Below are 12349 nucleotides of genomic sequence, written 5' to 3'. Positions count from 1 at the left end.
GCGGGGGGAGAAGCCTGCTCCTTCCCGTTGCCAGCCCCGCAAACTCGGGGGACAGCGGGAGAGGCGCAGTGCGCCATCCCGCTGTCCCCCGACTTGGCTGGAAGGCTGGCGGGGGGAGAAGCCTGCTCCTTCCCGTTGCCAGCCCCGCAAACTCGGGGGACAGCGGGAGAGGCGCAGCTCGCCCTTCCCACTGCCCCCCGACTTGGCTGGAAGGCTGGCGGGGGGAGAAGCCTGCTCCTCCCCATCGCCAGCCCTGCAAACTCGGGGGACAGCGGGAGAGGCGCAGCGCACCATCCCGCTGTCTCCCGACATGGTTTGGAGGCTGGCGGAGGGCTTCCTCCTCCCCCAGCCCCGCAAGCTCCCAGAGCGTTGCCAAAGCTGCGCGCAGCTTCGGCATGGCTCTGGGTCCCGTTCTGGGGGAGGGGGAAGCTCGGGCTTCCCCCGCCCCAGCCCCACGCCTGGCGGTGGGGGAATAAATTTTTTCCCCTTTATTCCCCCCCCCGCCAATTTTTCCCGCGGCACACCAGGCAACGTCTCGCGGCACAGTAGTGTGCCGCGGAACACCGGTTGGGAAACACTGACTTAAACCAATGGAACAGATGAAAACCTGTTCCTTGATCTCAGGAACCTTCCTGCAAATATCTCATTTCCTGCCCTCCTGACAACACTTCAGAAAGCAGGAGGGGCCAGTCCTGCCGGGTACTGCTTCATCAGTGTGTTCCCTGTGAGGAAAAGTCCTGCAGCCAGCAAGCCTGCGCCTTTGGCGGGTGGCTCCCGAGCTGCTCCTCTGTGCACTCAGCTGCCATGCCAGGTCTGCTTGCCCTCCCCTCTCAGGAACCACCATGCCAAAGGGGCAGTGGTATATCCAAAGATTGGCACAGTCTGGAGCAATTCAGTCCACCTTCTCAATCCAAAACGTCGTCACAGAGGAAAACCAACTGCTTTGTGTTCACAGATTGGGTGACAATATCTCAAAGGCCCCCAATAGAGAACAGACAGACAAACCACTCGGCAAAAAGTGTAAGAGATGTCAGTTTAATTAAATGAGCTCATAGAAAAACTAATTATATATTTTAGCTGAAACAAATATTTTCTAATATTTGAAATTTGGCAAATATTTTCAACCTGCTTTTCAGAAAGATGAATGCAAATTCTAACACAGAATAGTTTGCCCTGAGAGACATTTCCCCTCCAAATTGAGTGCTTTGGATTTGTTTACATTCTCTTGATTGTTTTGGCTGGTATTACAAAAAATAACAGTCCTATTTCATGTCTATTTCATGTCTTCCATAAAATGCTTTCAGATACTAATACATCATATGTCATATCAAATATTATTAAATATTATTAAATATAAAATATTGGAATCAAGTATCCCATGATATCAAATATAGATCTCAAATATCAGACAAATAATTTAGCTTCAAAAATATTTGGATAATATCTGCAAAGCATTTATTGTCAGGATTGATGTACAGCAAAATTATTTTGATTAAGTAGACAGTGCACAAATACAGTTATTCACTTGAATAAAAAGTGTGGCTCAATTTACCACTTGGCATTTTTTCAGCATTCTATCTAGGCTGTAGCCATGTAAATCTCTGCATTCCATTTCACTATTCCATTGGGTCAGATTCTGGGCTGGCCCAAGACATTTTGGCACCTGAGATGAACCACAAAACAGCATTTCCATCCCCACCAGTGAAGAAGGGCTCAGTGAAGATCTACTTCAGAAATCATGGTGTGTGTGTGTGTGTGTGTGTGTGTGTGTGTGTGTGTGTGTGATCTTGATGCCTGTGGTGGTTGGCTCACCTTGCCTTGCCAGTGGGCTGGCCCTGGTCAAATGTGCCACTCAAGTGAAGTGTCACAACCAATCTTTATGCACCACAAGGGGAAATCTGGTGCTAGTCCACAAATTGGGTAATGAACTTGCTACACTGCTATGTAGGCTGTATTCCTATGCAAACTAAGCAGGGAGCAAGCCTCACTGAATGTAGTGGAACTAGCAAGCACTGGATTGCAGAGACTGTAGGCTTGGGCTGCAAAGACACAATCTTGTACTGTTTTATGTTTGTGGTGGTGAAGCCTTGCCATGAGCAAAACAGCAAAAAAGAGCAAAACAGGCCAGTGTGTGCGTGAAGGTGAAGCAAGACAGAGATAGGAAAGAAATGGCATAGGACCAAAGTAGTAACAGCATCAAAAAAGGAGATAAGGTTGCTTTGGAATGATCTATTCTGGATAAACTCATGGCACCTCCTCATAATTAACACATGCTTTTTAGATGCTCACAAACCAGGCCAATTTCCCCTCCATTCAGGCTTATATTTGGTGCTAAAGCCCAGCTGCTGGGTGAGCGACCAAAAGCTGGGAAAAACCAGGAAGTGGGATTACATCAGCCCCAAAGCTTGAAGTTGGAAATAAGAAGAGATTCAGATTATGTTAATTAATTAATTAATTATGAGCTGATTGTATGTAAAATTGAGGATTAAAACTGGCGCAATGCAAGGTATGGGGGATGCTGGGAGACTGGCAGTGTGAGGGGGGGTGTATATTATATAGTTATACAAAAAAATTTCTAGGGGGTTCATTTTCACTCTGTTTATTACTGGGGCCAGATGTGAGACAGCAATGTTCAAGGCCATGTTAGGGAGGACTATGTGCGTGGTGTCTGGGAAGAAGCAGGACCTGTTTTTCTCAGGCAAAGTGCTACTCAAGAGGCATCAGAGAGAAATGTTTCAAAACTGATTAATGATTATTATTATTATCCACCTGATTAGCTGTGACATGTCATTTCTGAATGTTTAAAGGTGATTGACCTTTTACTCATAATATTGGAGAAGATAAATTGCTGTTGAGAACACATGTGAATAATCTGCAAGACCGTCCCATATGCAGGTTTAGCTGAGGAATCCTCCACCTGTTTGCTCTTCAGCCGATGCTCAACACGCGATAATCTTCTTTACCGCTGCAAACACTGGCGATCCAACTGACAATGTATCTGGATGGGAGACCTGCATCTCAGGATGATTCATCAGGTATATTCCAAACTTAGTCTGAGGGGGGAAACATTTGTAAGTAAGATCAAATACCCAACAGATGGAACAGTAACAACTGCAATGCCTCTGGATGGTTAAACTAAATTCCTATAAGTATATGGACTATAAGCAGTGCAATGAACAGAAAGAATGGTCAAGTTATTTAAGATGACGTTCAGAACCATTTCCATTTTTCTTGCTTAAATTCAGCCTTAATTTATGCGAAGGTTCCGAGGAAGCACTGTAGTATTTGCTGTGGAAGTTACCCAGACTTTGGCTTGCTAGCTTGCATCCTACTGTACTGTGGGACGATTTCTGCCTGTTTTGTTTTTTAGTGGGCTGGCATTTGGCCTTTCTATAGTTATCACTGGGTAAACACTTTTAAGAACCCCCCCCCCCCCCCATGTAGACAGGAAAGGAGGCATGATGCTCTGTTAAAAATTAAGCTTAACGTTTATTATACTTACAGATCTTTCAGGGTTTGACGGGGCGAAAAAAAAAAAAGGAAGGCAAATGAAAGCTCGCCTTGCTTTCTGCTTTCTCCCCTTTTTTAAAACCAAAAGGTTTTGTGGAAGTGGGTGCAAAGCTCCATTGAGCAGCTCATTCACATTTGTATATTCCCTCATACGAATCTGCCTGGGTCTTGAGATCTTCAAGGAAGGCCCTCCTCTTGTCCCCCCCCCCCCCCCACAGGCACACTCGGTGGGCATGTGGGAGAGGGCCTTCTTGGTGGTGGCTGCTCCCAGACAACTTTGGAACTCCCTCCCTGGAGAAGTTAGACTGGCTCCCTCCTTGTTGTTCTTCCACTTGCAGGTGAAAACCTTCTTCCAACAGGTTTTTGGGAACTGACCGCTTTTAAGGAAAGGGCTGACGCTGTGCTATTTTTGTTGCAATTGTCTGTATGTTTTTAATAGATCTTCTATCTGTCTGTTTGTCTGTTTCTCTATACACACACACATATACATACATACATAGTTATTATTAATTCTATTAATGTTTAATTGTATTTAAATTATTCTTTATTCTCTCTGTTTTCAGCTGTTCTTATTTTAACTGTAAGCCTTCCCTGTAAGGGAAAAGGGCACATTTTTTTTGAAAAAAAGTATTTGTATACTGACTTTTTTGTCTTTAGTGGCAGCCAGAGTCTGAAGAAATTCCTTGTTCCGTTCTCCAGTTTTTTGATCAATGCAGATAACCAGACATCTGTGGCATGGCCCAATAACCTGAAATTTGCACAGAGAAGATCTTGAAGCCCCCACTTAGCCAGGAATCACAACACACCTGCTTCTAGAGGAGTCAAATGTCAGCAGCAACCATTCTGACCATATCACCAGCACCAAACATTTTTGGCCTGCAAAGCTGAGCAGGGGTGGGGGTGGGGATGTAAACCATGGCAAGTGTTTGCCCCACTTATTGGCACAGTTATTGGTGTTTACTCACCCTTCTGCAAAATCAAGGCTGCGTAAGCTCAAGCCCAGGGGTGAAATGCAGCCCTCCAGGTTTCTCTGCCCAGCCCTGAAGAGTCTCCCAGGCCATGCTCCCGCCACAGCGTGCTTTTGCTTTTGCTTGGCTAGAATAGTTCTCAAACTGTGATGATGCCGTGTGTGTGTGTGTGTGTGTGTGTGTGTGTCTGTGTGTGTGTCTGTGTGTGTGTGTAAACTCCAGAATGTAGGAGTTTCATAGGAAGCAGGCATTGGGCTTTGCTTCTTCCCTCATTCTTGAAGGTACTGGGATAGCTCAGTCAGCAGAGCCTGAGACTCTTAATCTCTGGGTTGTGGGTTTGAGCCCCACATTGGATAAAAGATACCTGCATTGCAGGGGGCTGGACTAGATGACCCTTGTGGTCCCTTCCAACTCTACAATTCTATTATTCAAATCAGAGACTTAGGAAGCACTGCTACCTTCCGTTGCACTCTGCCATCTTCTGCATGAGAATGTAGCTCTCTACCCAGAAGATGCCACAGTGAAGAGCAGGCACAACAGAGTGGCTCAGCCCTGTCAGAGCAGGGGCCACAACAAGAAACAAATGCTTCCTCTCTGTCTGGGATAAGGGATTCAGAAAAGAACTAGTAGTAACTGCTGCTGCTGCCATGCTGGGATCCCATGAGCAGGCAGCCACCTGGAGAATGCTTTCAGCTTCAGCCACCAAATTGAATCTGGGGGGAAACTCTTAACATAAGGACTGCAGACATCAAATAACACAGCCTCCTGCCTTGTTTTTTGTGTGTCTGCGGCACTGAAGTGACCCCCCTGGGGCACAAGCCTGAGCTGCGTGTATGGAGGTCCCGGGTTACCCAGACGACAAGACGCTCAGCCTCTCAGCCTCGCTGATGCCGTCCAAAAGGAAGCAGAGGAATACATCTGGCACCAGCGTTGCCTGAGGGAGGCGTTCAAAGCACCATCCGCCTGCTTTACATACTCCACTCTGGATCTGTGCAGGGTTTACTCCTTGGCCTTTTCTTCTCCTGAAGACATCCCACAAGGCAGCAGGAAAGGGAAAACTCTGATCTTAAACCTCCGCTGCCTTGCAGGATATAGCATTTCCTACAACAGGGGAGGGGAATCTTTATCAGGCTGAGGGCCGCATTGCACAATGGGAAATGTTCCAGGGGATCCATACCACAGTGGGCGGGGCCAGAGCTAAAAGTGGGCAGGACTGGAAGCGTAAGTTGGTGGGGCGATACAATACAGTGGTACCTTGGGTTACAGACGCTTCAGGTTACAGACTCCACTAACCTAGAAATAGTACCTCAGGTTAAGAACTTTGCTTCAGGATGAGATCAGAAATCATGCTCCAGTGGTGCGGCAGCAGCGGGAGGCCCCATTAGCTAAAGTGGTACTTCAGGTTAAGAACAGTTTCAGGTTAAGAACAGACCTCTGGAATGAATTCAGTTCTTAACCCGAGGTACCACTGTATGATCTATCCCCACCAGGCCAAATGCCCCCTCCCTAGTTCTCCATCCATCCAACCAAGAGGCAGTGCAGCCCAGCCAGGCAAAACAGGTTTCCCACCCCCCAATCTATTGGGAACGCAAAAGCCCTTGCAAGATATGTTCTTCCGACTGAAAGGGCAGATAAAATGATAATTTAAATAAAAACAAACCAGCATAGAGGAGGGAACATTTTCATATTGGTTATACAAGTAATCAAAACACAACAAGACAAGTTTTCATTCAGCTCTCCTTATTCTATTTTATTCACGTTATTCTCTATTATATCAATTAACTAGGTTGCCTTAGTTCTAAAGCTTTGTTCTCTATTATACAGCATAAACTTGTGCCTAAGAACTTAGTTTCAAGTAGAACATCTTTCAAAATGCCTACAATTCTTAATTGAATCAACATTACTCTTTTGAAGGACTGTGGCTTTTTTTGTGTGGGGGGGAAGGTTTGTTTTTGTTCTTTTTCTTGTTTTTATAATGTATTTTGTGTTCTCATTTTGTATTTTTATGTTGTGAGCCGTCCTGTGATCTTTGAATGAAGGGCATTATACAAATTTAATAAGTAATAATAATAGTATTCCTATTACTAACATAGACAGTGTTTAATTATAACTGCAGTGCCTAGGATCCTCACATACCTATCAATTATACCCATTGGTCTAATCTTTCTCCAATGAGAAGTTAGGGTTGACATATTTCAAAAAGTAAAATTCCTGACACCCCCAAAGTTGAGCTTTTGGTGGGAAACGTCCTCCCACCCCCCACCCCCATAGTGATTCTGGATCTGTTTCCTCTGCTTTTTCCAGCGCACTGCCATACAGCCTGGTTTTCCCTGACATTTTGCCAATTTGGCAAAATTCCCCCCGATGCCATTTTTACCCCCAAAAACTAGGACATGTCAGGAATTTTCTTGACATCTGGCCAGCCTATGAGAAGTAGTATTTATTTTAGACAAGCAGACAAGTACATGCTGGGAGCCTCACAGAACCACCAATAGAGAAGCAGAATCCACTGTGAAGAAGTTCTTCCCAAAGGGGCTTCTCTTGGAAGTGGCTATGAGGGAATAGTTGAGCAGGTGAGGGAAGTTGACAGAGTGAAAGGAAACATTGGCAGACTCAATAAAAAGAGAACAGGAAGCTAACTGGGGGGGGGGAGCCTGAAGCAAACCCAGGGAGTTACTTGAGCAAGGTTCCATCCTTACTTCCTGAGGAGAGTGGGGAGTGGTGCCATAAGTCTCTCAGGCCCAACAACTGTATTCCTCCTTCCACCACAGCATAGCCACAAGGAACACCAGTGTGCAGATCACGGTGCTGCTGGCTGGGCTCTTGGTCAGTCTTGTAGGGTTCCAGCCTCATATAATTTTAGCATGTAAATCTAATCAGTGCATGAAGGGGTTAAAATAACAGAATAAACTGTCCTGCCAGGCTGAGCCTATGCCATCATCCTCCACCTTAGCAGCAATAGGTCACCATGCCTTTGCTATACAGTATTTCTCTCTCCACGAGGACTTCAGCATGTAAGGAGGTTTGAGATGGTCATTCCAGCCGGCCACATGACTTTGACCAGCCTCGTCTGTTTCAGATCTTTTTTCAATAGTTTATCAATAGTTTAACTTTTATACCTTTTGTAACTAAGCAACGTCTTGACTGCCCGTGCTTCTTTTCTGACTGCTGTGTGGAAAAGCACATGGATCTGACATTTGAAGATATGTTTTTTTTTTAAGTAAACTCTCTTATGACTTACCCAAATGTGTGGTCAGTGTCTATGCTGGGGAAGTGGGGCAATTTGGAAAGAGCTTTTTAAAGAGGACATTTAAGGGACTCAGTGGGAGAACACTTTTTAAAGGCTTTACGCCAGGTTTTTGTTGCTGAATGTTTTGCAATGTTAAATCTCTGCTGGGGTTCTCCTACCAAAGGGTACCTGCCCCAAACTTGGGTCTTGGCTCCCAGGATTCAACAAATCTGACAGTAGCGGCTGCCTTCTTGCCCTTGCATCACAGGGCCAGGCCAGGTCACTTCTGTGGTAGCAGAGAGCCATTGCACACACAAAGTAAGACACTGTTGTTCAGATTACTGTAGCTCAAAGCTGTTTTGTATCCCAAAAAGCTGTTCCAGGTCCTTGCCTGAATCATTGTCTTGCAAGAAGCCGCTGCCTGCTATTTCCCAGCATGCCGTATGACACTAACAAACAGCTGCAGCCATTTGTACCTTGAAACGCAGGGGACCCACTGCAATCTCCTCCCACAGGTCTTCTTCGAACGGCTCATCTGTGCTGACTACAATGTTGGCACGGAAGCGGTGGACGAGTTCCTGCGGGGGAAGTGATTCACCTAGTCTGTTCCACAGAGGCAGAGGGGGAAACAATATGGTCTAATATTAACCCAAATGAGTTCAGTAACACTTGTGCTTTCATGTTTCTCAGTTCGATGAAGACAGATTTCTATTGCATTCAAAAGGCGAAAGCTTTCACATAGCCTTAATTACTAACATGAACAAAGTTTGAAAAAGTGCAATCAGTGACGTAACTAGGGCTTATGGTGCCCGGGGCGGTCACTGAGTTTGCCGCCCCTCTCGCTGTTCCTCATCTGGGAGCCCCGCCAGCTTGCCGCAGTCCTCCCCTCCGCTCTGAATTTCCTTTCCTTCTTTCTCCCCGCTTCCCAAGAGGCAAGAAGGAATTCGGTTCCTGTCACTTCAGACTCCACCTCTTCTTCACTTTTCTTAATGCCTCATCATGTTCTTTGTTTCTCTTGTTTCAACCACAGGCAGAGCTGAAGCACCTATTCCTGCCTGGCAAAAGCACCCAAGAATGGTGCAAAGCAGGAGCAAGAAGGGAGAACGTAATCTCTCATACCTGCACGTTGCTTCTTTGGACAGCCGTAATGCTGCTCAACTGCAGTGGGTTGAGGTGGTGTCATAGGTGCTGCCTGCAACAAGTTCACATGCTGCTGGGGTGTGAAAGACCAAAGGGCTCAACGCAGGCAGGCGCAGGAAGGCCTGGCGAAGCCTGCCACAGCAAAGCCTGGCCCCTCAAGGTTGGGGGGGGGCAGCTCCATCCCCTCAGCCATAGAGAGTTGGCACCCATGGGTGGTATGGTCAGATGAGGGCTGCCATCTTAAACCTTCCTAAGTCTAGGTAAATGCGTCACAAAATTCCCCGTTTTAAAAAATTCCCGAATTGCAGCAACACTGGAGCCCATGAGAAGGGATTTTTCTTTCTGTTCTTCTAGGTCCCACTTGTCCCTTTCAGCCTGAAATAACCAGCTGCACCTATGTAAGAGCTAGAAGTCTTAGTAGACTGCAACATGAGTCAACAATGTGATTCTGTAGCAAAAAAAGGTAATGCATCAATAGAAGTCTAGTCTCTAAATCTAGTACTACTCTATTCTGCCTTGGCCAGACCACACCTGGAATACTGTGTGGACAATGGACTAGACATTGGACTAGAAAAGCTAGAAAAGATGGTCTGATCCAGCAGATGCTCATCTCACATTCTTATTTTTTTCTTAAGAATAATAGTTGCCATAATTGTGCATGTACAGTAGTCAGTGTACAAGTGAAACATTAAGCAGGTTGGGCCAGAAGAAGTCTTGCTCATGGAAAGGACAAAAAGAGGCAACACAAGGAAATGTGGCTTTTCAGGTGAGGAAGCACTTACCTTTCCACAACTTTATCTCTTAGCTGCAAAATACTTGTTCTGTTGATCAGGAGGTATTGTGCTTCATTGACTAGAGAGAGTGAGGCCCTTGCAGCAGAGGTCTCTCCTGAAATATATTCAATATAAGGTGATAGTTATTAGAAATTCTGAGCACAGTGGAAGGAATCCAGTCTCTATCAAAGGCCTCTTATACCTAAAACAGACACCGTGAAGATGAGGGGTAAAGGTGCTGTTGCTACTTGCGCAAGTGTTACATGCAGTGCAATTTTTCTAGAAAAAGAGGTGCTGGAGCTCACCAGAAACTTATCCCTTGTTCTCTTAGAATGGCAATGGCACCCACCTGAGAGGTTCCAGAAGTGAGCTCCGGTGACCGCCAGCTGAAAAAAACACCCTGGTTCCATGCGTGTCATTTCATGCATCAGCATGTCAGTGAATTGGAAGCCAGGCAAGCACACTGCTTATGCGCTAATGCTGTACATGAATGGGCCAACATGCAAGCTGACTGCCTCTATTTGCATGGCTTGGAGCCAGACTACATGTGACACCCACAAGAACAAACAGCTTAGCTATGTCCCTTGATAATTCTTATGGCTCCCATGCCTATAGGCAGAGAAAGTTGAAGAGGACTGAATTTGCAGTAAATCTCCTATCTCTCCCTTTCTTTCTCTGTCACACACACACACACGGGGAGAGAGAGAGAGAGAGAGAGAGAGAAAGAGAAAGAGAGAGGGGGGGGAGGAGCCCACTTTCCTGCTCCCCTGAACTTCTATTGCGAATCAGCTGCTAAACAGAGAAAAGCAAGGATTAAAGGCTCCTCCATCCCCGTGTGTCCCCATCTGATCTCTCCAGCTTCCTCTGACAGTAGATGGTGGGATTTGAAAACTCTTATCAGGCAGAGCCAAAATGGTCTCACATGGTGAGTGGGATGTGTAGTCCCACTCGATTCATACCAGGTAAAGATATTAAATCCTTAGAAGCTTCAAGAAGATTCTATCTCTTGAAAGGCATGGAAGCATTGCTTGGGGCAATCACCATGAATGAGCACCACTCCTAATATGATCTATCCCTGCCATCCATGAACCCAAACCCCTCCTTACTCTGCTTGCATCTCCAAGGCCTCGCTCTCCAAATTCATTTGCTTCTCATTACCCATCCAACATCCCATTTACTATTCAACTTATGCACCCTTAACAACCCTGCCCTCCCACTGGCCTGGTCATAACCACTACTTGGTCCATTTGAACTGACTTGGCTCACTTCCATCAGCATGTGACGTCTCATCTGACTCATCACATGTCCCAACTCTAAATCCAGAAACCAAGGGGAAGGTTTCTTGTACTCTGTGTCCGTTATAGCTCAAAAGAGTGCACAGTTCTTTCCTTACGCATTAAGAGCAGAGGGAAAGAATAATGCAAAGGAGAAGAGCTACTTCTCTCTTGGGCTGCAACATACAATGAATGTGTTTGGAAAATATTGGTAATAATATTGTTGTTTCCTACTTATTCTTGGAAAGCTTGGAGCACCCTATGTAAGGATCCCAGTAGCCGCCTATCAAAGCATTAACCTAACACAGGCATACGCAGCTTCACCTATGCTGCAGCACATAATAAAGTGACATAATGTTCAAGTCCTTGGTTTTCTCACAGAAATGCACAATATCACGGTACTTTATTTTCAGATATTGTTTTAATTACAATTTTATTTAATAGGATATTCAATACAACTAGAGTTTCAGTGATGGTTTGGAGTGCTCACTATATGTTGTTGGATACAAAGGTGTTCCTTTTATTATAAAACCCAGAAGTTTCCCCTGTAAGTTGTGTGGTATTAAAAGTCAGTCCATCGTGTGTTCATTTTGTAATTTCAGTGCATCCCGTATCACTGGGGCAATTTTGATTTTCATCTATGAAAGAGCATATAAGCCATGCTGACACTTCACATTTGCAGCACTGGGATATTCATTTCCTAACAACCATGCAAAATGTATACCTTTTTCATCTTTCTTATTAGCATTTCTTTTGAAGTCTGAACTCTGCCTGATCAGGCGGCACTGCCGGCCAAGAAAGGCAGAAAACCAATCAGCCGCTCGTCCTCCACAATCCTGCGTCTGCACTCTGGAAGGGAAAAGTGGAAGGAAGAATTCAGAGCTCCCTTTCAGATGCAAAACTCATGTCAGGCTGGTAGCAATGCATAATTAGATATTTTTAATGCCAGCCACCTACAATCCCACTGTACCCATTATAACACAGTTTTAGCCAAAAGCAGCATTTGGAAGAACTATTTTGTTAATCGAGAATATTATGTTCTGTTATGTACATAGCACAACTGTAAACCGCTTTATAGATTTTCTTGTGTTTCTTCCTATTGTTTCCATTTCAGACGGGTGATTGAGGCTAAATTAAGTCTTGCATTAGCAAGACTTAACATGATGGTGAGGTTTGGGCACTGACCCCTGGTTCAGGAAACCAAGGTTTATGGAGCTGGGGGCTGGTGCCACAGCATGTGCCCTTCTTCCCTCACTTTCTTTGCCCCTGTCCCATGCTTGGCTTCTGCATAGAGATCCTGTCTTGCATTAACAAAAAGCTCCAAATTACTTCTCTTCTTTAATATCAGTTCACATTCCAGGATAATAAGTCAGATCACATTGCACACAGGTCCTGCTATCAAAACATTAATTATCAATATATTCAATTATCTGAACATAAAGAATTATGCCCAAA

At 45.2% G+C, this 12349-nt stretch overlaps 1 protein-coding gene across 1 annotated transcript in view; it reads right to left on the bottom strand.

Annotated features, from left to right (window-relative positions):
- Positions 1–1021: 1021 nt before the first annotated feature.
- Positions 1022–12349, bottom strand: part of MOCOS (molybdenum cofactor sulfurase) — an 84655-nt gene continuing 73327 nt past the window's right edge. The window contains exons 11-15 of the mRNA XM_077917663.1: positions 11619–11743; positions 9630–9735; positions 8184–8310; positions 4154–4258; positions 1022–3053 (exon numbers count right to left, since the gene is read on the bottom strand). Of these exons, the coding sequence (XP_077773789.1) occupies positions 2940–3053; positions 4154–4258; positions 8184–8310; positions 9630–9735; positions 11619–11743 (577 nt within the window). The 3' untranslated portion in view covers positions 1022–2939. The remainder of the gene's footprint in view (positions 3054–4153; positions 4259–8183; positions 8311–9629; positions 9736–11618; positions 11744–12349) is intronic.

The sequence above is a fragment of the Podarcis muralis genome, chromosome 13 (genome assembly GCF_964188315.1).
Source record: "Podarcis muralis chromosome 13, rPodMur119.hap1.1, whole genome shotgun sequence".
NCBI classification, from domain to species: Eukaryota; Metazoa; Chordata; class Lepidosauria; order Squamata; family Lacertidae; genus Podarcis; species Podarcis muralis.
The sequence above is the reverse complement of the archived record's forward strand: the minus strand, read 5'-3'. Positions and strand labels throughout refer to the sequence as shown.